Source organism: Lontra canadensis, unplaced genomic scaffold, assembly GCF_010015895.1.
Source record: "Lontra canadensis isolate GAN:19392208 unplaced genomic scaffold, GSC_riverotter_1.0 scaffold8, whole genome shotgun sequence".
In the NCBI taxonomy this organism is placed as follows: domain Eukaryota; kingdom Metazoa; phylum Chordata; class Mammalia; order Carnivora; family Mustelidae; genus Lontra; species Lontra canadensis.
Window position 1 is genome coordinate 1,744,997 of NW_022631002.1, and position 20,757 is coordinate 1,765,753.

Here is a 20,757-nt window from a genome sequence, read left to right on the forward strand (position 1 = left end):
GCCCCGCGGGAACGAATGTCCCACAAACGCTCCGCGACGCAAGGGCCACTCGGCCGCGAGCGTGTCGCCTCCAGGGTGCTCAATCTCAGGAGAGCAGGAGAGGGTCGGGCGCGCTCCTTCCTGAGTCTCACTGACGCGTCGGACAGACGGATCACAAGCCGGCAGGGGGGGACGCAGCTCCCCGCCCCAGCAGAGAGCCCGACGGGGACCCTAGCGAGGGCGCCCCGGGGTCGGAGCGCTCCCAGGGCCACGCCGCGCGGGCAGGAGACGGCGACCGCGACACCCCGCGGCTGCTCCCTGGCGCCCGCGCGCTCGAGGCTCCTGCAGGCGGCCGGGCCCCGCCGCGCCTCCGCTCCGGAACAGCCCGGAGAGCACGGTTGTTCCGCTGGCCGCAGCGGAGGAGCCGGCGTCCCGGACGCGCAGGCGGGGGCGCGGCGAGCTCCGCGGGAGAGGGGCGGGCGCCGTCCGGGGGGCCGCAGGAGGCCGGGACGGCCGTCCGCCTCGGGGCCCGAGGGGGTGAGCCCGGAGCGCGGGGGACTTCGCGGCGGCCCGCGCCCTCCCCCGCGGGCCCCCAGCGGCCGGCCCTTCCGGTGACCGCGCCTCCAGCCTCCGCGCCGCGCTTCGACGTTTCCCTTCCGGGATCTCCACCGCCCGCGGGCACGTGAGTGCTCGCCCGCCGACCGGAAGCGCGCGCGCGGGGGGCGGAAGTGACGCGTCTCCGCGCGCCGGCCCGGCGAGAGCGTATTTCCGGCGCGCCGCGCTGCGCCGCCCGCCGCTCGGGGAGTCCCGGTAGCACCGCGAACCGGCGCGATGGGCAAGAAGGGCAAGAAGGAGAAGAAGGGCCGCGGGGCCGAGAAGACCGCCGCCAAAATGGAGAAGAAGGTGTCGAAGCGCTCGCGGAAGGAGGAGGTGAGCGGAGGTGAGCGGGGCCGGCTGCCAGGCTCCGCGCGCCAGCCGCCCGCCGCCGGGGTCCGGGTCCAGTCGGGCTCCGTCGGCCGGGAGGCGCCGCGCGGTCTGCGGCGAGGGTCGCAGCCTCCGGGCCTCCGTCCCCATCCCTCGAGAGGGGGTGGGCGAGCCGCACTGCAGCCGGAGCCGCGGGCTTCCGAGGGCGCCTGCCGCCGGGTGCCGCGACAGCCGCAGCGTCTCTCCCGCGCCGTCTCCTTTCCGTCTCTCCCGGTCTCGGCGTCCTGCCCCGGCCGGGTCTGTGGAGGGGCCGGGCTGAGCTCAGCGTCCCGCTCTCTGTGGCGGTGCTTTCCGACGGCCCGGGCTTCGGTCCGCACCGCGAGCAGGCGCGGCAGCTGGGGCGCGCGGGCTGACGGCGGGACTCAGCGGCGAGTCAGCGGGGACGCGGCGCCCAGCGGCCGTGCGACCAGGTGTCCCCGGGTCCCAGTACCGACTCCGCGCTGCCCCTTCTTCAGAACCGCTCCTGTCTGCGTCCCCTCGTCTGTGGAATAACGGGGTCGGCTTTTCCTTCGGCCTCCGCCGCGCTCGGCGGACGGTTCCTCGCCGGTCGCCTGCACGGGCCCTGCAGCCCCAGGCATGGGTTTGCACCTCCTCTCAGCCGCAGCTGGCTGGAAGGCCTCGGAGGAGCATGACTGTCGGTGCAACCTCCGCATCTCAGTGTCCCACAGGGCACTGCACGGGCCTGCGTGGGGTCGTGGCATGGAAGATAGGTTGTGGGGCACCCTTAGAGATTATTTATTTATTTATTTATTTGACAGACAGAGATCACAGGCAGGCAGAGGCAGGCAGAGAGGAAGGGAAGCAGGCTCCCTGCTGAGCAGAGAGCCCGATTCGGGGCTCGAACCCGGGATCCTGGGACCATGACCTGAGCCGAAGGCAGAGGTTTTGACCCACTGAGCCACCCAGGCGCCCCATGTGGGGCACCTTTATAACACGGCTTGGCACTCAGCAAGTGCTGTGACTGGTGGCTGCTTTTCGCTCCTGTTCCCGTCTCTGGGCGGAGCCCCGTACTTGGGGGATGACAGTGGCTCCCCTGTGGACAGAGAGAGCCTGTCAGGTCTGGGGCCTGGGACTTTGCATGGTGCCTTCATCCGTCCTCAGAACAGATCTTGAAAATCGCTGGTCATCTGGTGAGGTCAGGCCCACGGAGGATCTTCTCCCTTTCCCAAAGTCAGTTGTGTCACATGCGTAATCTCATCACGGGTGTGCGTCCCATCATTTCCTGGCTGGGGCCTGAGGGGAGCATCCTGGGGACAGCTGGGAGTTCTGCCTCCCGCAGAACTCATGTGAACCTGGTGACAGCTTCACGTGGGTGTCACACACATTCCTCCCGCTCCTACGCTGCGCGTGTTGAAGGTGATCTGTGAAGGACACCGGGCCAGGCGCTCTGGAGCAACGTGAGTCCCGACGGGAGGTCCCTTCCGCCAGCTCTCCGCAACGGCCCCGCGGGTCAGCAGTTTGCCCTGCCGGCCCGCGGCACCGGTTTTGCATGGGGGATGTGGCGGTCAGTAGGAGGCCTTCAGGCGTCTGCTCACATAGACGTGGCGGGATAGTGGGTGCTTCTGAAGACCACCGTGAGGGCGAAAATTGGCAGAGCCCCTTTGGACCCTAGTTTGTCCCTATCGAGAAAAGTGAGCTGCCACGAAGCAGTTACGCCCTTGAAGGCTTACCTGGGAGAAACCTCCAGCTACGCAAAGACATTTCACAAAAATGACCACGGTAGTGTTTGTGAAAACAAACCATTGGATTTGCCCCAGATGTGCAGCAGCAACAGGATGAGTGGAGAAGCCGGGCTGGAGCGGTACCTCTGCCACCGTGAACGGGAACGCGGTTGGGGCGTCCGACTTCATTCCGCAGCACCGAGCCACGTAGCAGGTTGCAGGCGATTTCACTCTGATGCTGGTGACGTGAAGTTGAAACGTGTGAAACGATAATTCACACATGTCACTTTGGGGTGCGTTTACGTGCCGTAAGAGTATAAGGAAATGCGTGAGAGTAAGGCGCCCTCTGTCCCAGAAAGCGGGTGCTTCCTCGGGGCTCAGGGGTACACACGGGGGGCGGAGGGCTGCAGCGGGTGTTCAGGCTGAGGAACGTGGCATTTTGATGAAAGGAACCGAGGCAGCCTGTGCACTTGGAGCCAGGAGGTGGGGTGGGAGATGAAGTGGGCAGGATGGTTTTTAGGTTCAGGAAGGACATTGTGGAAGCTGGAACTGGGGCATGAGGGCTGGGGGTTGGAGGGAGAGAGAAGCAGGGAAGGAGGAGGCGGGGACATGTAGATGCCTGCATGAGCGAGGGGAGGAGAGAGCGTTGAAGAAGAGCGTGAGGACGGAAGGGAGCTTCCCCATGACGCACGGGTCACACATCGCCCGCGTGTGTGACCACCGGCAGATGCAGGGTAGGACTCGACTGGGAGTAGGAAGGCCAGGTTCCGGTGCCGTCCTGCTGGGCAGGTAGATTGGCGTCTTCCCTTCTAAGTCTGCTCCGGCAGCTGGAGGAACGGAGCCCTTTGTACCCAGCTCAGCTGCGGCTGCCACGCTCGCCACGCAGGCGCGGTTCTCGGTAGACAGTCTTGCTTGCAGCTCGCCTTTTATCACTTTGGTGGGAGGGAGGTGGGGGCAGAGTGGGAGAGTGAGCAGGGGACTCTCAGACGCTGCTCTGCAGCCAGCAGCGCGTGCGGCGGGGTGGCCAGGCGTGGCCGTGTGAGAAGCGGTTGAAGGTGCTGGCAGAAGTCGGGGAGGGCTTGTCTGAATGGGAGGCCCTTGGCGGGGACTCTGAGGGTTTGGAATGAGGTGGTACATGCAGTGTGTGTGCCTCTCTGTGTGCTCCCAAGACGGTTGCCCATAGGGTCAAGCTCTGAGTGTTTTTGCAGGTGTCAGAGTCTGTGTCCCTGATATGGGGGCGCGTGTTCTCATCCCTGGATGTCACTGGACCCTGGGCGGGTCAGACAGGGCGGGCAGGTTGGCGCAAGTTTAAAACCATGTCTCAAGTGTGACTCTTTGTCTGTCTACAGGAAGACCTCGAAGCTCTGATCGCCCATTTCCAGACACTGGATGCCGCAAAGACTCAGATCGTGGAGACCCCGTGCCCCCCGCCTTCACCAAGGTACGTCGGCAGAACTCTTCAAGCAGCTGACAGGTTTCTTGCCTATATTGGAAAATCACTTTAAATTGGCACCGTGTTTTCTTTATTTTTTTAAAGATCTTATCTATTTATTTGACAGAGAGACACACAGAAAGAGAGGGAACACAAGCAGGGGGAGTGGGAGAGGCAGAACCACTCAGCGGGCAGCCTGACAACACGGGGCTCAATCCCAGGACCCTGGGATCGTGACCTGAGCTGAAGGCAGCCGCTTAATGACTGAGCCCCTCCAGGCACCCTGGGACCGTGTTTCCCATAAATAACCAGGCACGTGGAATGTTTTCCTCATTAAAACCTGCTCCCATTCCAGACAAGTTCCCATAACACGGTTTTTCACTTTCCTCCTGAAGAATGGGAGTGAGGCTTTTTAGCTCTTTTGTCACGGGAAACACAGAAACGGGGTCCCCCTCGGCTGCTCTGCAGGGAGCACCACTCGAGAGCTGTCCAGCTGGTCACAGTCACGCACGGGAGCGTTGCCCCAGCGAGCTCTTAGGTTCTTGAAACGTTGCAGAAGTGTCACAGGCATAGTCTCTTGTTGCTGTTTGTTCGTAACGACAGGTGTGATTTTCAAACAAAAGCGTGTACAAGCCATTTCAAATGAATATTTTTTAAAGATTTTATTTATTTATTTGACAGAGATCACAAGTAGGCAGAGAGGCAGGCAGAGAGAGGGGGGAAGCAGGCTCCCTACTGAGTAGAGAGCCCGATGCGGGGCTCGATCCCAGGACCCTGAGATGACCTGAGCCGAAGGCAGAGGCTCGACCCATGGAGCCACCCAGGCGCCCCTCAAATGAATTTATAAATTATGTGGAGAACTCGAGAGTCTTCTGCAGGATTTCACATACTTGGAATGAGCCAGAATGAGCTTTGGTTTTCCTCTTTCTTACTCTTTGGTGTCAGTTCTTGTCCTGCTGGCTTCTGAGCTGCAGCTCTGTTACAGGTGGACTCGGGGCCTGTAATTCTTGTATTTGCTGCTGACGCGCTAGCAGGGAAGACCCAGAACGCATTGAGGCAGGAATCGGGAAAGGCCAAACAACCCTAGAAGAGTGCCACGTTCTTCAGAGAAGGGGAAAACATTAACTTCACAAGCACACGAGACTGTTTGGTTTGGTTGAAAAATGATTGGCTTCCTTTCTCTCAGAATAAAAATTAATCTCATTCATATTGTCAGAAATGAGATTAATCTTGGGGCGCCTGGGTGGCTCGGTCGGTTAAGCGACTGCCTTCGGCTCAGGTCGTGATCCTGGAGGATCGAGCCCCGCATCGGGCGCCCAGCTCCGTGGGGAGTCTGCTTCTCCCTCTGACCTTCTGCTCTCTCGTGCTCTCTCTCTCACCCACTCTCTCTCTGAAGTAAATAAATACGATCTTCAAAAAGAAAAAAGAAATGAGATGAATCTTACTGGAGCTGCCACCAGCCTGAGTGGATGCCCGGGGTCCAGCACATCAGGAGGGGCCGCCGGCCGTGCCTCTGGGGTTAGTCTCCCCCGTCCAGAGATGGGGGGGCGACGTGCTGTCCAGCAGCGCCCCGAGTTGTGTGATGTCCCTGTCTTCATCTAAGAGCAGCATCAGGGAGCGGGGTGCACTCTTCCGGTGTCTGGCTTCTTACCCCAGGGCCACACAGCACTTACCACATGGTCGACGCACGCCGTCCTCGGAGTGGCGAAGGCAAGTGAGTCCGAGAAATGGTGGAGGCTTCATGCCTACGGCACCCCCGAGGGAAGCCATTCTGAGTGTGAATCGGCCCCTGACCCCCCGCCTTTTGCTGACCATTAAAAACTATTCCTGAGGTAATGTGCCTAAAAAGCCAGGTTTAGTGTTAGGATATAATTAGGAGCCTTGGTGCTTCCCCGTCAGCCGGGAATTGTTTGTGATGGAGCTGGGATAAAGTGAGACTTTTCGGTCAGTCAGCGTAGTAACGTCCCTCCTCCTCCTCCTCCGTCACGTTCTAGGAAAAACCGTGAACTTACTGGGTTTTGTGAGTGCACGTGTCCCTGCGTATTGGCGGAAATGGAGTTGAGTGGGGAAGCAAGGGCCGTAGACCAGGTGCAGCAGAGGGGCAGGTGCAGGGCTGAGGGGGTGGGCGTGGCCTGCTGTGGGGGGCAGGGACCCTGTGGGCACCCTGTGGCCGCTTGTGGCCCTCACTTGGGTTATGGTTTCCCAGCTGTGCTTGTTAATTTTACATAGAAAATTTTAATACGTGTTACGGGAACAAAGATTTGGGGTTAAATACCTTTGGGAAACAGATGGTTTTCTTTTGAAATTAAAAAAAAATTGTGGTAAAATATATCTAACATAGAATTTTCCATCTCATCCGTTTTTAACTGTGCAGTCACTGGGATTCCTTATAGTCACGATGCTCTGGACCCAGGGATGTCTCTCCCCACGCCCCTCCTCTTGGCCCCCGGGAGCCTTGACGTCCCAGTTTCTGATAGAAGTGGGGTCACACAATGGCCTTCCTTTTGTGTCTGGCTTCTTTCCCTTAGCGCAGCGTCCTCAAGGTTCATGCTGTCGTAGCGTGAATCTGAACTCTGTTCCTTTTTAAGACTGAGTAGTGTTCCGCTGTACGGACGTACCACGTCCGTGTGTTGACGGACGGACGGGCATGCTGTACTGAACGTCGGCGTGCGGGCTTCTGCTCCGGTCTGCGTTCTCAGGGTTCTCTGCGTGTACCCAGGAGTGGAATTGCTGGGTCATGTGCTAATTCTGGTTTTTAACTGCCAGACTGCTTTCCACAGCATAGTCCCCTGCCCTTTTTTAAAGATTTATCGGGGCGCCTGGATGGCTCAGTCATGAGGCGTCGGCCTTCAGCCCAGGTCATGATCCCAGAGTGCTGGGATCGAGCCCCACATGGGACTCCCTGCTTCTCCCTCTCCAGCCCCCCGTGCTTGTGTTCCCTCTCTGTGGTCTCTCTCTGTCATAAGTGAATAAAATCTTAAAAAAAAAAAAAAGATTTATTTATTTTAGGGAGAGAGAGCATGAGCAGGGGGAGGGGCGGGGGGAGAGAGAGAATCTCAAGCAGACTTCACACGGAGCACAGGGCTCGATCTCACAACCCTGAGATCGTGACCCGAGCTGAAGGCAGATGCTTAACAACTGAGCCACCCAGGTGCCCTGTCGAACAGTTTTGACTGTGACTTAAGGGGACGGGCCCGTGAAACGGGTCAGCTGTGGGAAACGTGGCACGTACGTTAAGGGCACCTGGACTCCTCACTGCTTGATGGTTTTTACCCGGAAGCTGTGTGAGTCACCCAGCTCAGGGGGGGGCCCCCTCGTACTGTGGCCGCAAGGTTGATTTTAAGGGATGGGGGCCTTAGTTTCCATTCCCGTTGCCAGGCTTGTCTTTCACAGAAGTCTGGGGAGGTGATGCGGCCTCTGGCGGGAGGGAGGCGGCTCTGGGCTGGGCACTCGGGGCCGGATTGTGTGGTGAACCGCTGCCTCTGTCTCTCGCAGGTTACACGCCTCCCTCTCCGCTCATCCCGAGAAAGACGAGTTAATCCTTTTCGGAGGTGAATATTTCAATGGCCAAAAAGTAAAGTATATATTATATATTTTTTCTTTCCTCCTCAAATTTTCACGGGTCTCATTTTGAGGAAAATTAATTTAAAGCGGTGATAGCAAATTTGCACTGGTCCCACGTCCTGAGCCTGCAGGACTGGCACGTGACCTTGTCCTTGAGAGGCCGCCGGGCTCCTCCGCAAGCTTCAGAGTCGCTGTTCTTCTGCCCCTTTGGGTTGATGATTCGTGAGCTCGTGATGGGGCTCAGAGTTGTTTGGGAAAGTGGAGGAGGGGGCGGTGGAGTGAAGAGCTCAGCTTCATTTCCGAGCGGGCCAGGCAGGCCTGGGTCAGAATCGCGTGTGAAGCCTTAGGAAAGCGCGGGTGGGCGTCCAGTGAGCCCGACGCCTCCTGCCGCGCCGCTCTGCACTCGCACGCCTTTAAGAGGCCGGGTGGACTCTGAGAGGCGACTTGCCGGGCAGCAAAGGATCTGGGTACCGTAGGCGCTACTGGGCATGACTGTCATTATCCCAGGGACCCAAGGGGCCCGGCCGCAGGCTTCCCGCACTAGTGGGATTTACGTGGCTTTAGGAAGTGCGTTTCCTGGGGAAAGCTGGTGATTGAGGTCCCGCTTTCCACTTACTGCCGCTTGCTTGGAGGCGTCACGGATGACATGGAGTCGCTCTTCCTTTGCAGACGTTTATGTATAATGACCTGTACACCTACAACATCAGGAAGGACGCCTGGACCCGAGTGGACATCCCCAACCCACCTCCAAGACGCTGTGCGCACCAGGTATGTGTCCGCGCGGACGCTCCGCCTTCTTCCTTCCCTGGGAGCCTTGTGTTCTGTGCTCGTGGGGTTGGCGGACGACACGTGGCCTGGCTCGGAAGGGCGGGGACTGACACGCGGGTGCGCTTGCTGTCCCCGCTTGGACGCGTCGAGAAGCTTCTGCTGTTTGGCGCGTTCCCTTGCGAGACGGCAAGCGCACCTTCTCCCGGCGGCCGAAGACCGCGGGAAAGAGGCCCGGTCGGTCTGCCTCGCGTGGTGCCCAGCACGCCGCAGCCACACGGAGAGCGCCCGTCCTCCGTCGCAGTGAGAGGTTCCCGCGGGCCCCAGACCTGCTGGCCAGAGAGGGGAGCTCCCCGGGAGAAGCCGAGTGTGCCGACATCGTCGCTGAGGAGCGAATGGTCACCAGGGATCCCGACGCGGCTGACGTCGGCTTGTTGTCACTGGCTTCTGCTCACCCCGGGGAGCTCTGCCAGAGCTGCTGCTGTCCGGTTCTCTAACTCCACGAGCAAGGGCCCTGGGTCTTTCCTGTTACTGTCCTAAGCCCGGACTCGGACCGGTGTCGGGGACGCAGAGAATAATTTGAACGAGGGACGTGTTTTCAGCCTGGAGAGAAGGTTGTGCGAGCCCGCCGTGGTGCGAGGGAAGCATCCCCCACAGCAGTGGGGGTCCTTTCTCGGGTTCTCTGCTCACGGGCACCCGCGGGTCTGAAACCGGTTCTGAGAGGAGGACTTGGCCACCTGAGCTTCACCCAAGACCCGCAGGCGTTTGGACGGGTCCGTCTTGTGGAAAAGACGGGTGTGCTTGCGGGTTTAGCTGTCAGGTCTTAGCAAGCTTGGGTTTTAATAAGGAATGCAGTTTTTTTTCTTTTGAAGCTTTTATTTATTTGGCAGAAAGAGAGAGCGCACAAGTGGGGGAGCGGCAGGCAGAGGGAGAAGCAGGCTCCCCGCTGAGCAGGGAGCCTAAAGTAGGACTTGATCCCAGAACCCTGGGGTCATGACCTAAGGCAAAGGCAGATGCTTAACTGACTGAGCCCCTCAGGCACCCCTAGGTCATGGATGCTGACGTTTGATCCGTTTGCCAGAGACCCTCAGTTCTTGAGAACGCGTGATCTGCCCCAGGCCTCCAGGCTGAGGACGAGTCCCGTCCTGTCCCAGCCGTGGTCTCTCCATGTCCCCAGCCCTCCCACGTACCTCCGTGGATTCCTGAACCCGCAGAGCGCTCACATTCTGATGGGGCAGTCCCACTCTGGCCCGCATCCCGTGATGTGGGCTCGGGCTTCTTTTGTGTTTGTTTTCTTAGCTGTTTTAACCACAGTTATTAATGGCATTCTTGAAGAATCAGTGTAAAAGCCTTTGCGATTTTTAAATGCAGTGACTTGGCCGGAGTGCTGGGCAGGCTCTGATTCATGTGCGTGCCTGAGGAGGACTTTGCTAGTCTGGGACTAAATAATGTCCTTGTAGTTAAGCTTGGTTTGCTGTTTTCTCCGAATTTCCCAATGAAGTAGAGCCACAGGAAACAGAAAATTGGTTGTAAAGTCTTTGGCCTGAAGGTCATTACAGTCCGAGTTCTACAACATTGAATTCCGAGACCTAGAACCTTCCTTCTTACAGACTCGTTCAGTGTGATGTCAGAGGCCACGCTCTTTGTCTTCTTTTTCACTGTGGCGGGGAGGTGGGGAGAGGAAGGCCACACGCACACTCTTCTTTCTCTTCTCCTGGGTTCTGGAGTTCTGCAGGGTGAGGTTGACTTCAGTGTGTAACTGGAGACCCTACGTGACTTTTCTGTGGGAACACAGCCCAGCGAGAGGTAGGAAAGGGCTGTGGCGCTGCTGGGTGTGTGGCCGGACGTGTGCAGGCTTCAGTGGCTCACGCCTCAGCACCCCGTTCCCTGGAGGAGGGGAGGACGCATTCACGGCTCCGCCTGGACCGTGAGGCTGTCACCACCAGCAGGAGGGGCCACTGAGAACCGCGGGGACAGGCGGCAGGGAGGTGGCGGTCGTGAGATCATGTCTTCTTGGTCCCCGGCTGGTTTCTGCCAAAGTCGTAGCTGAAACGCACACGAAACACGAGGTGTTCTCGCCTAAAGTAGCAGACAGAGACGGTTAAAACGTCAGCCTAGCGCGCTAGTGAGCGCAGGTAATTTCTGGAGAGAGGTTAATACACGGGAAGCCTTTCTCCTGAGCCGGCCGAAGTCACGTCGGCCCCCTGGAGCTGCAGAAAGGGTCGGCCTCCGTATGAGCAGTGGCCGCGTCCCCGACCGGGTGAGCGGGCATTGCGGGGGTCCCGGCTTGCTCCCGCAGGAAGAGGGGGCATCTTTCACATGCGAGGCACCCTTCTGGGGCTGGGATACGGCGACAGAAAAGAACAATCTGCCTTTCCTGATGGTGATGGCCTGTGTCTTGTGTTTCTCTGATCCCGAGGGCGTCGTGCGTTTTTCGGACTCGCGCTTTCACGAAGCTGAAGCTGCTCTAACGTCCCTTCGGAGTCTGTCCTTTGGGTTCTGACGGGCTTGTTTTTGGCATTTGGAGGAGGGAGAGTGGGGAACTTGGGGTTTTCCCGACATGACTTCCTTCCAGATAATGCAGCAGTAAGCAGGCCTCATGGGACAGGTCAGAGCGAGGTGCGGGCAAGGCCGGCCTCGCCTCGCCCCCGGAGCAGGGTGCCGTGCCGTCCGCCCGTCAGCGGGCCCGGCTTCGTCTTCGTGAGGCCCGGGCGACGGCTTCAGCAGTTCCTTCCGGGCCGCTGTGTGTATGTGTGTGCGTGCCAGCCGGCCAGGCCTGTCCTGAGGAGCTGCCCGGTGGTCCAGCCTCTGCCTCGATGTCTTCCGTGAGAGGACCCCGTATCTTAGGGTGTCACAGGAGGTCATTTCGTTAGTGCTAGACTTCTTTTCAAAACGTAAACTCTGGAAAGTCTCCTTACTGGGTCCTGAACATACTATTTTTGTGTTATGTTTTGACGTGAATGTGCGTTTTATGGCTGTCTTCTGGGAAATACATTTTTTTCTTCTGCTGCGGGACATTTTAGAGTACGGCGTGTTTATTCTGCGAACAGCTTTAACTGGCAGTGACCCTCCCGAGAATCCGTTCTTGGGGAGATGGGGCACAGATCGTGACCTGGATTAGACCCCTTTCCGAAGCAGGTTCCCTGTCACTCACTCAACAGTTATGAAATAGAAGAGATTGGAAATCTGACTTGATGAGACTGAAACTCCTGGGCGGGAATTGTAAGATCCTGTCGCGAACTCCCGGACGAACCACTTTGCTCCTTACTCTTTCCGTAGCCAAGAAACTTTTCTGTTTTCATTTTTCCCTGGTTGCTTTGATACAGACCTGTGGGTTGTTTTTCCTCACGTCGATTAGAATGTCCGAATGGGGCAGGTTATTTGAAATGACGGGACTTGTAAGCACGCCTGGTTGAGGGTGTATTTGTGCAGTCGTGCGACTTCCTTGCCGTGCACTTTGGGGCAGGCGCGCACACGGGTCGCCCGTGGAAAACCCTGTTAAGATGGTTCGGTCTCCGCAGCATCAGTAACGCGCCGGAGCGCCTCCCGACGGGCACTGCACAGACTTTTTTTTCTTTCCCAGAAGAGGGAAAAAAGGAAGATGAATTTAGTTTGCCCTAAAACCCATTTTCTTCATCTTTAGGGGTGGCAAGTGAAGGGAGATTTTCTTTATTATCTTTTTTCTTAAGAACCTAAAAAAAAGTAGTTCAGCAGGAAGTGCAGATGTAGAATTGATCTTGCTTTGTCTGTAACTGGTGCCCCGGAAGGGCATCTCTCTGGGGCTGCGTGTGCTGGTGGGAGCCGGTGGCGCGGGGCCTGCGTGTGTGAGCGGCAACCCTGGGACTTGCCCTTTGCTTCTTTTCTTTGACTTGAATTTCCTCATTTTTTAGGATGACTGGGGTTGTGTTAGGTTCTAGCCTTTGAAGGCTGGGTCTGGTTTGAGGTTGGTAGGAAAGTGATTTGCCTAGTACTTCTCATATAGTCATTTTGAAATCATCCTTAAAAGGTGGGGAAGGTTTGTGTGACTAAGAATCTCACTGATTTGTTTCTCTTAATTTATACATTTGTCTAAATGTTTATGCGTTTTTCTTTTTTTAAGATTTTATTTATTTGACAGAGAGAGATCACAAGTGGGCAGAGAGGCGGGCAGAGAGGAAGCGGGAAGCAGGCTCCACGCTGAGCAGAGAGCCTGATGCGGGGCTCGATCCCAGGACCCTGAGATCATGACCTGAGCCGAAGGCAGAGGCTTTAACCCACTGAGCCACCCAGGCGCCCTTTATTTCTGAGTGGAAATGTCTTCGTTTTACTTTGGTTTTACACGATATGCGTGCTAGATACAGAACTCTAGGCCGAGAGCCTGGAGAAATGTTCCGTTTTCTGGCTTCCATCGCTCCAACGAGAGGTTACTGGTCATTTTTGTCTTTGCTCTCCCGTATCTAATGTGTCTGCTTCCTCCTCTAAGTCTGCTTAAATGATTTTCTCTTTGCTGTTGCCGTTTTAGCAGCTGGGTTTTGAGGTCCCTCATGGCGCTCTGGGGGTCCAGTGAGGTGTGCGTTAGGCTGCTTCCCGCTCCTGGCGGTCGGTGAGTCTGTGCCTCTCGCAGCCTTTTTCTTTCTGGCTTCATTTTGGGTCGTGGTTCTTGCCCTTCCCAGTGGATGTGCCATGAACTTGCGCAGTTTTGTTTCACAATGTTTTTCACCGAGAGGGTGTTTGGTTTTGATGACGTTTCCCATGTCTGTTTGTTCAGTTTGTTTTTCCTTTAAATCCTTGGGCGTATATGTAACTGCTCTGCGTCCTCGGTACTCATTCTCTCGTCTCGCTTCTGGGCCTCTTTCTGCTCTGACTTTTCTTCTAACGGTTCCGTTTTCCTCCTAGGAATGTGTGGTCAGCGGCTGGTCGGACGCCAGAGGGTGCCCCTGGCGCGCGGCAGCAGCTGGGTAGCTGGGCGCACGCTACCCTCTGGCTGTCTGGGTTTTGTCCTCCCGTCAGTGAAGGACGAGGTCGGTCCTGGCCTGCGGTTCTGTCACCCGCAGATCGCCGTGATCTTTTGAGGCTTTCCCTCTGGCTGGCCTAGCTCCAGGCTGTGGCCTCTCCGGGGTCTCCACTGAATGCCCTGGTGTTCAGTGACACGTTTCGCTCTGTCTGGTTGGAACTTGCTGGCCCCGAGCCCCTGGTAAGCTCAGGCTGTTTGCAGGCGTTCAGCTTTGCGGCTGTTTGCCGGGCTGCCCGCGGTCCGGCCCTGCAGCTGTGCTGCTTGGGTTGGAAGGCCCCAGTGGCGTCCCCGTGTGGATTCGCAGCGTGCTCTCTCCCCAGCTCCCTGCCCCGCAGACCAGCAGCCCTCAGCATCCCTGAACTCTGACCTTTGTCTCCTCGGCTCAGGAAGACCACCTGTCCTGGTGGGCTGCTTTCCCTGCAGCGGGGGCAGAAAGCGCCCCCAGAGTCGACGTGCTCGTCCTGCCCGATCCGCAGACTCTTGGGGGCACGGCCTGCCCCTCCTGTCGCCTGGTTACAGCTGCTCCGTGGATGGTCCAGTGCTCCCCTTGCGGATGGCGTGGGGGAAGTGGGACTGCCCCGCTGCGCAGTGGTCCGTCGGGTTAGAAGGGCGGGTTTAACACCTGGTGGTTAGAGCCGTAGCCTGCTCTTGGCTGTGTGCAGCTCTCCTCCTGGTGCCCACAGTCTTTGAGGAGCGGCTTAAACGCGACTCTGAGGTCACGGACCGTGAGCCTGCCTCTGTGCAGCCTCCAGGGTTCCCACTGGGCTGGGCCTGCCGTGGCGGGTGCGTGGGGACACGGCGTGAAAGACTGAGCCCTACTTGCCCGGATTTGACTTCTTTTTTTTTCCAAAATGACAGAAAAAAGTGAGGCGCCTGGCTGGCTCAGTCGGTTAAGTGTCTGACTCTTGGTTTTGGCACAGGTCATGATCCTTGGGGTTGTGGGATCGAGCCCCTCATTGGGCTCTGCTTGGGATTTTTTCCCTCTGCCCCATGTGCACAGACGCTTTCTCAAGCAGATGATTTATTTATCAACATACCGTGTATTACCTGTTTCAGGGGTACCGGGCTGTGATTCACCGGTCTGACACAGCCCACGGCGCTCCCGATAGCACACACGCTCCCCAGAGTCCCTCCCCCATCCCTCCCACCCCTCCTCTCCAGCAGCCCTCAGTTTGGGAGACCAACCAAGAGTGTCTCATGGTTGGTCTCCCTCTCCAGTCTCCTCTTGTCTCATTTTCCCTCCCTTCCCCTGTGACCCTCTGTCTCTTTCTCAGACTCCTCATATCGGTGTCAAATAGATCTTTTAAAAAGTAGATTAAAAAAACTTACTATATAAGTAATAAAGATACGTTATGGAAAAATGAAAAGAATTAAAAAGCTGAGTAAGTCCATTGTCCATTTTTGCATCTCTTGTCTAAACACCTGACTTGGGGACAGCTGGTGGCTCAGTTGGTGAAGCGTCTGCCTTGAGCTCCGGTCATGATCCCGGGTCCTGAAATCGAGTCCTGCGTCGGGCTCCCTGCTCCGTGGGGAGTCAGCCTCTCCACCTCCCGGCTTGTGCTCACACCACGTGTGCGCACGTGCGCGCGCTCTCTTTCTCTCAAATAAAATCTTTTAAAAAACAGACCCACGTTCCTGCACATCTGTACTTCCTGCTAGCTGGCCCCGCCGTCGGCCCCGCGGGGTGTGCACGGTCTGTAATGTGGTAGCTCGAGGCGCTGTTGTAATGTGCAGCCTCACGGGCCCGTTAACCCCACTAACTCCGAAAATTGTCAGATTTGGGCCTCAGCGGATCAGGACGTCTGCTCTAATGATTGGAAACGGTCAGTGTCTTCCCCGCACATGCACTGGTGTTTCAGAGTGTGAGGAAGTGGGCTTGTCTCTTCACACGGTGGTCCTCTGTGTGGAGACGGGTGCCGTGTCGCCCTAACTGCGTCAGCAGGACTCCCCAGTTAGTGCAGGGCCACAGTGGCTCGGTGACAGGGCCACGGCTCTGCTGCATCCTGAAGTGGCTCAGGGCGCTGCCGCAGGAGCTCTGGGGTGCTCCGCGGGTGCCCGGGGACAGACCCTGCTGGGAGCCACTGCCCGACCCGGCCAGTGAGCGCTTTCTTTCCGGACCTAGTCCCCCCTTGCCGCATGGCCTGCCACGGTGGCCCCTGCCTCGGAGCTCCCGGGCCAGAGGGCCCCCTTGGTGTGACGGATGCTCCTGTGGTGTCGACTTCGTGGCGGAGTACCCGTGGTTGGTGATGGCAGGAGACTGGCCCGGCCTCCGCTCTGCCACAGCCCAGGTTTGCAGGGTGTGTGCACAGCCTGCTTCTGTGAAGTCGTCCCCTCGGCCACACTGTTTGTAGACCGGCGCACCGCACCCTGCAGTCCGCCGGGTCGCCACGGTCCTTGGGACCGCGCAGCCTCTCCGGTGGAGTGTCATCGGACTAGAGCTCAGGGGGGCAGGACTCCCCGTCACTGGGCGGCCACGGGGGTGGCTGTTGCGGGTTCAGGTGGTCGTGGTCGATGGCACGTGGCCTGCAGCAAACTCCCGGAGAGGCCAGGCGTTCTGAGGTGGGGCGCGGCTGTGGGGGCAGGGTGTCCCCAGGGCGAGAAGGGGGCGCGGGTTCTGGGCCTCTGGGCTCCGGCTTCCGGTGTCACTCGCGGCGCGTGTCCGTCTGCACCGAAGCGTGTGTTCAGGACGCGGTCTGCTCCCTCGCCGCACAGCCAGCCCAGAGCTCGAGAGCCCTGGACCACGTCGTCCAGAGACTGCCTTTAACCCTCCGAACTGGAGTGCGTTTGCGTCTGTGCGGGTCGTTTTCCGGGGGCGGCGTTCGCTCTTAGTTTAGCTCCCTGGAGCACATGCCCTTCCACGGTCGAGTCCCTTTTCTGGAAAACCTGAAGGCATGGACTTGCTTTGGCACGGGATTTCTAATTACATGATTTGACTGGCTTTTTCCGCTCTTGTGGGGGGCCCAGGGCGGTGGTCCCGGTCTGCCGTGGCCGAGCGTGTGCTTTCCTGCTGCTATTTCGGGCTGCTGGGTATTCCTCGTTGTCGTTGAGGTGGTGACCTCGGGCATGTGTGAGTGACCTGAGCCCTGGAGTTCGCGTCCTCACTCTGCTCTCCCCTCAGCTGGGCACGTGGGTGTATGAGATGTGCCCGGGGACCACTGCTCTGAGAGCTCGGATACTCTGCTAAGCCCAACCACGCTTTTTTTTTTTTTTTTTAAAGATTTTATTTATTTATTTGAGAGAAAGCAGGTGGGGGAGAGAAGGAGCAGAAGCGGGGAGAGGGAGAAGCAGGGACCCCGGTGCGGGGCTCCATCCCAGGACCCCGGGACCTCGACTCTAGCCACAGGCAGACGCTTCCCCGATGGAGCCGCCCAGACGCCCCAGCCCAGTGACAGTTTGAAATACGCCCTCGTCAGTCTTCAGGCGTCGTGTCACACTTGCTCCCCTCGCTCCGTCCTCTCCCGGGCCCTCGGCTGTGCGGCTGCCGAGCCTCTGGGATGTGCGGCCCCAAGGGCACCGTTGTCCCCGCTTTCGCTTGCCTTTGCTGTTGTGTGTCTGTCCCTTAGAGGTACGTGTCGGTAAGCGGTGGGCGTCCCGCACGGGTTCAGTTTGTCGGTGGGGTCGTAGATGCTCGTGCCACACGGCTGGGGAAGGGGTTAACGTGCGCGGCCCAGCAGCCTTGGCATCCGTATTTAAGAAGGAGAAGGTACTCTGTCCGCTCGTGGTAGAGCCCTTGCGAGCGTCTGGCGCCGCTGGGTCCGCTTGAACGGGGCCTGGGCTTGCCTGCGTCCGTTTTGCCTCCTAGGAATTCCGGGACGGGCGGTGGGTGTGGGACTGCGGAGGATCTGCCGAATGCGGGATTTTTGAGGCTTCCTCCCCTCAGACCGGGGAAGATGATCGCTGAGCACGGGTGCTGGCTGTGGCCACCGGGTGTGGTGCTCTGGGGCGTCCTGGGGACGCGGACCCAGCTGAGAGCTGCATGGCGGCCCTGACCTCTCTCTCTCTCTTCTGCCAGGCGGTGGTGCTTCCTCAGGGCGGAGGACAGCTGTGGGCATTTGGAGGGGAGTTTGCTTCTCCCGACGGAGAGCGGTTCTACCACTACAAGGATCTCTGGGTGCTGCACTTAGCCACCAAGACCTGGGAGCAAGTGAGGTGAGGTGCTGGGTGGTGAGCTCGACCTCTGGGCCTGGCTCCGGCCCTGCGCCGGCATCCTGCGCTCACGGTGATGCGGCTCTAGCTCTAGGAATTCCGGGGTTCCGAGGAGCATGACTGCAGAGCCGCGAGCGGCCGGTCTCGCTGGTGCCTGAAGGCAGGCAAGAGCTCGCCTTTTTCTCTAGACCCTTCTTGGAGAAGCCCGGCCCGGTGATAGCTCCCTGACCGCCTGACTTTGTTGAAGGCGTCGCTGGGCTCGCTGGGACAGCACGGTGTCCCTGCTTGCCCTCCTGTCTGCCCTCCGCGGCACCTACGGGCAGCGTCTGGTATGCAGTCCCCCTCCCGAGACATGTGTGGATCCCCTTGGAGGCAGCGCTGGGTGTCCGCTTGCTGGCAGTGGACCATGGTCGTCACTACAAGGGACTGGTCTTCTTCGGTGTGGTGGACCTAGACGTTGTGGAGCTGGGATGAGGGGAGGAAGGACGGGGAGAGAGCGTCCTTGCTGCTCTGCAGCAAACCAGGCTCCACGGTCGTTGGTGTTGGATTTCTGCCCCGTCGGGGACATTGACGATGGGTTTGTCGCATCTGGACCTCACGTTCACTGCCGTTCAGAGCTGCACGTCGGCAGAACGACCGCGGGACGACAGATGGGAAGTAGGGTGCGTTGGCTTTATTCTTCGGTGTCGGGGGTCATGTGCCCTGTGGCTGGGGCCACGCACAGCACAATCTCCGGGCCCTGGCTTTGCTGTCGTAGCCTCAGGCCAGAGCTTCCTTGTGCGCCGGAGCAGGCGGCTGGATCGCAGAGTTCAGTCACTGGGCAGCACCCTTTTCGGGGCCTGGGACTTGGATGGGAAGGGAGCCCCGCTCCCCAGAGGCTGTGGCGGGTGGTGTGAGGAGGCTGCTGACGGGCTGTGCAGGCCGGCTCTGACCGGCTCTGGGCCTGGGCTGGTAGCTCGGTGGAGGCTGCTGTGTGCGAGGAGGGCGCGTGTGGCCCCGGCTCAGCGAAGCCGCCACGGGGTTCGAGTTCATTGTACCGAAGTGGGGACTGGGGAGCCTTGTGAGCGCGGCCGAGGACTGGTGTCCTTTCTGGTCCCCTCGCTCGCTCTGGGAGATGTTCATCGCCTCGGCGGGCGCGGGGTTCAGTCACGTTCGTATCAAAAGTGGTTTTGTCGGGTACATGTGGAAACTGGTCATTTGTCCACCGTTTAAAGCGTCTTCGGGCCCAGGGCGCCCGCCCGTGTTCCTGGTGCCGGCGCGGTTGTTAACTAACTGCTCGTCTGTCCGTCTTTGGGGATCGATTCACCATATTTTCTTCACTCTTTATCAGTTTGAGTAGCTTTTTGTCCATAATTCTTGGGTGGGTGAGGGGCAGTGCTCAGCTCCACGGGAGAATATGGCCCCCTTGGCGGGCTCCGCGGGGCCGGGACTGGTGGCGGGGCCGGGGCCGTCCTCAGCTGCTTTGCTGGGCGCGCGTTTTCTCGTGGCCTTCAGCCCTGCCTGCTGCTGCGGCGTGTACTCTGGGTGTGGGACACGGAAGCCGGGGCCACTAGGGACACATGACCACTCGGGGATGTGCCCTTTGAGGGGCTCACTGTGGCCACTGTCTCCCAGCCAGCCCGGGACAGCCACCCTCGCCTCCGCGTGACCCGGGCTGTCTGTCCCAGCACGTGGGCGTGGCGTTGGCGGCTTCTGTCCTGGGTCGGAAGTCGTCTCCGTGAAACAGGTGCCCGCGGTTTGGAGGCTTTCTGCGATCGTGGTGCCAGAGTTTATGGAAAGCGCGTCGTGGAGTGCTTAGAGGCTGACAGAGAACTGCGCGGCACCTTCCGCTGGCGTTCTTAACCCGTGCTCGTCCGGGGGAGCGGCGGGCCTGGGACAGGCCGGGCGGCTCTGTTTTGCTTCGTGCCTCAGTTTGTCCAGCCTTCCTCCCGGTAAGGGCCCCGGGTCTGGTGGGTGAGCGTCGCGCAAGCGGTCCGACAGGCCACGTGGGAGTGTGCCCCTGACTAGGAGGTCTGGCCTGCGAGGCAGGAGAGGGAGGCTTCTGTCCCCAGCCCTGCTTCCGATTCTGGGTGCCACGAGCTTCTGAACGAGTGGCTGGATTTCTGTGTTTTGCTGCTTCAGCATTTTTCGTTGAGCTGTTTTCTGTCGAGTGGCTGATGAGAAGCAGAAAGTCCTAAGTGATGCTCAGGAGGCGGTATGTGATGACCGTTGCCCACGTCCGTGTCCTTGTCGGCTCCCATGCCGTATCATCTTGGGCACTGAGCTCTGCCTTCCTATAACGCTGGGTGCTCTGACGGCCCGCAGGCTGCAGCCCTGCCCCGCCCCGCCTGCCCCAGAGGTGGTTCTGAGACGAGGAGGGAAGTGCTCCCTGTGCCGCCCCCTCTCCTGCCCTCCCGGCTTCCCACAGCCCTCCGGGGGGCGGGGAACGCACAGATCTGCAGAAGGGTTTCCCACTGCTCCAGAAGCCACGAGAGCTGACTCACGTGACCATGGGACCCGTTGCTTTTGCAGGGGAGATGGTGCCACGAGGACACAGAGGGCGGGGACCGGCAGGGAGAGGGGGCACGAGCGCGTATTCCCACAGAGACCGTAGAGGAGCGAGCCCCAGAGCCCCACGCGGCCCGGGGGAGGCTGCGCAGGGGTGAAGGCAGGCGCCGCTCGGGGGTGGGGAGGCGGACGAGCAGGACGACCCCCCCAGCCAGGATGTCGATGCATCTGTCAGCCCCGTGCGGCTTTACATGGGCCTCTGCCCCAAGTGCATTTCTAGGAACGTACTCTAAGGAAATACTCGCTCTCGTTTTATACAGAGAAACGTACCAAAAAACCACGCGGCGGAGCAATCCGTGCCTGAGAACAAAGCCCGAGTGTGTACACACGCGTGTGCCCACCAGGAGAGCCGTGCCTGCGCCGGCCGGGTCTGTGCCTGTCCGGGATCACTCCCTGTCTTTGTCCCTGCAGCCGTCCAGTGTGTTCCGAGAGCCGGAGGGTTTTGCTCATTTCCTGAAAACCTTGCTTTGCTGTGTGTTTTTTCATACGAATTCCAGAATCAGCTTTCAGGTGGTATTTTAAAAATCCCAGCAGGATTTTGATGGGGCTTCTTTTGCTTGTACCCTGCACATCGGGGAGCGGACGTCTTTCCGGTGCGGCCTTCCCACCCGCAGCGCCGCACTTCTCTCCAGTTAGCTATGCCTCGCCCGCCCGTAGAATTTGCAGCCACCTCGAAGGAGCACTGT

At 59.1% G+C, this 20,757-nt stretch overlaps 1 protein-coding gene across 1 annotated transcript in view; it reads left to right on the plus strand.

The window, feature by feature from the left end:
- The first annotated feature begins 747 nt into the window (after positions 1-747).
- Positions 748-20,757, plus strand: part of KLHDC4 (kelch domain containing 4) — a 44,011-nt gene continuing 24,001 nt past the window's right edge. Inside the window, exons 1-5 of the mRNA XM_032854601.1 lie at positions 748-909; positions 3,974-4,065; positions 7,552-7,630; positions 8,290-8,388; positions 17,391-17,527. Of these exons, the coding sequence (XP_032710492.1) occupies positions 811-909; positions 3,974-4,065; positions 7,552-7,630; positions 8,290-8,388; positions 17,391-17,527 (506 nt within the window). The 5' untranslated portion in view covers positions 748-810. The remainder of the gene's footprint in view (positions 910-3,973; positions 4,066-7,551; positions 7,631-8,289; positions 8,389-17,390; positions 17,528-20,757) is intronic.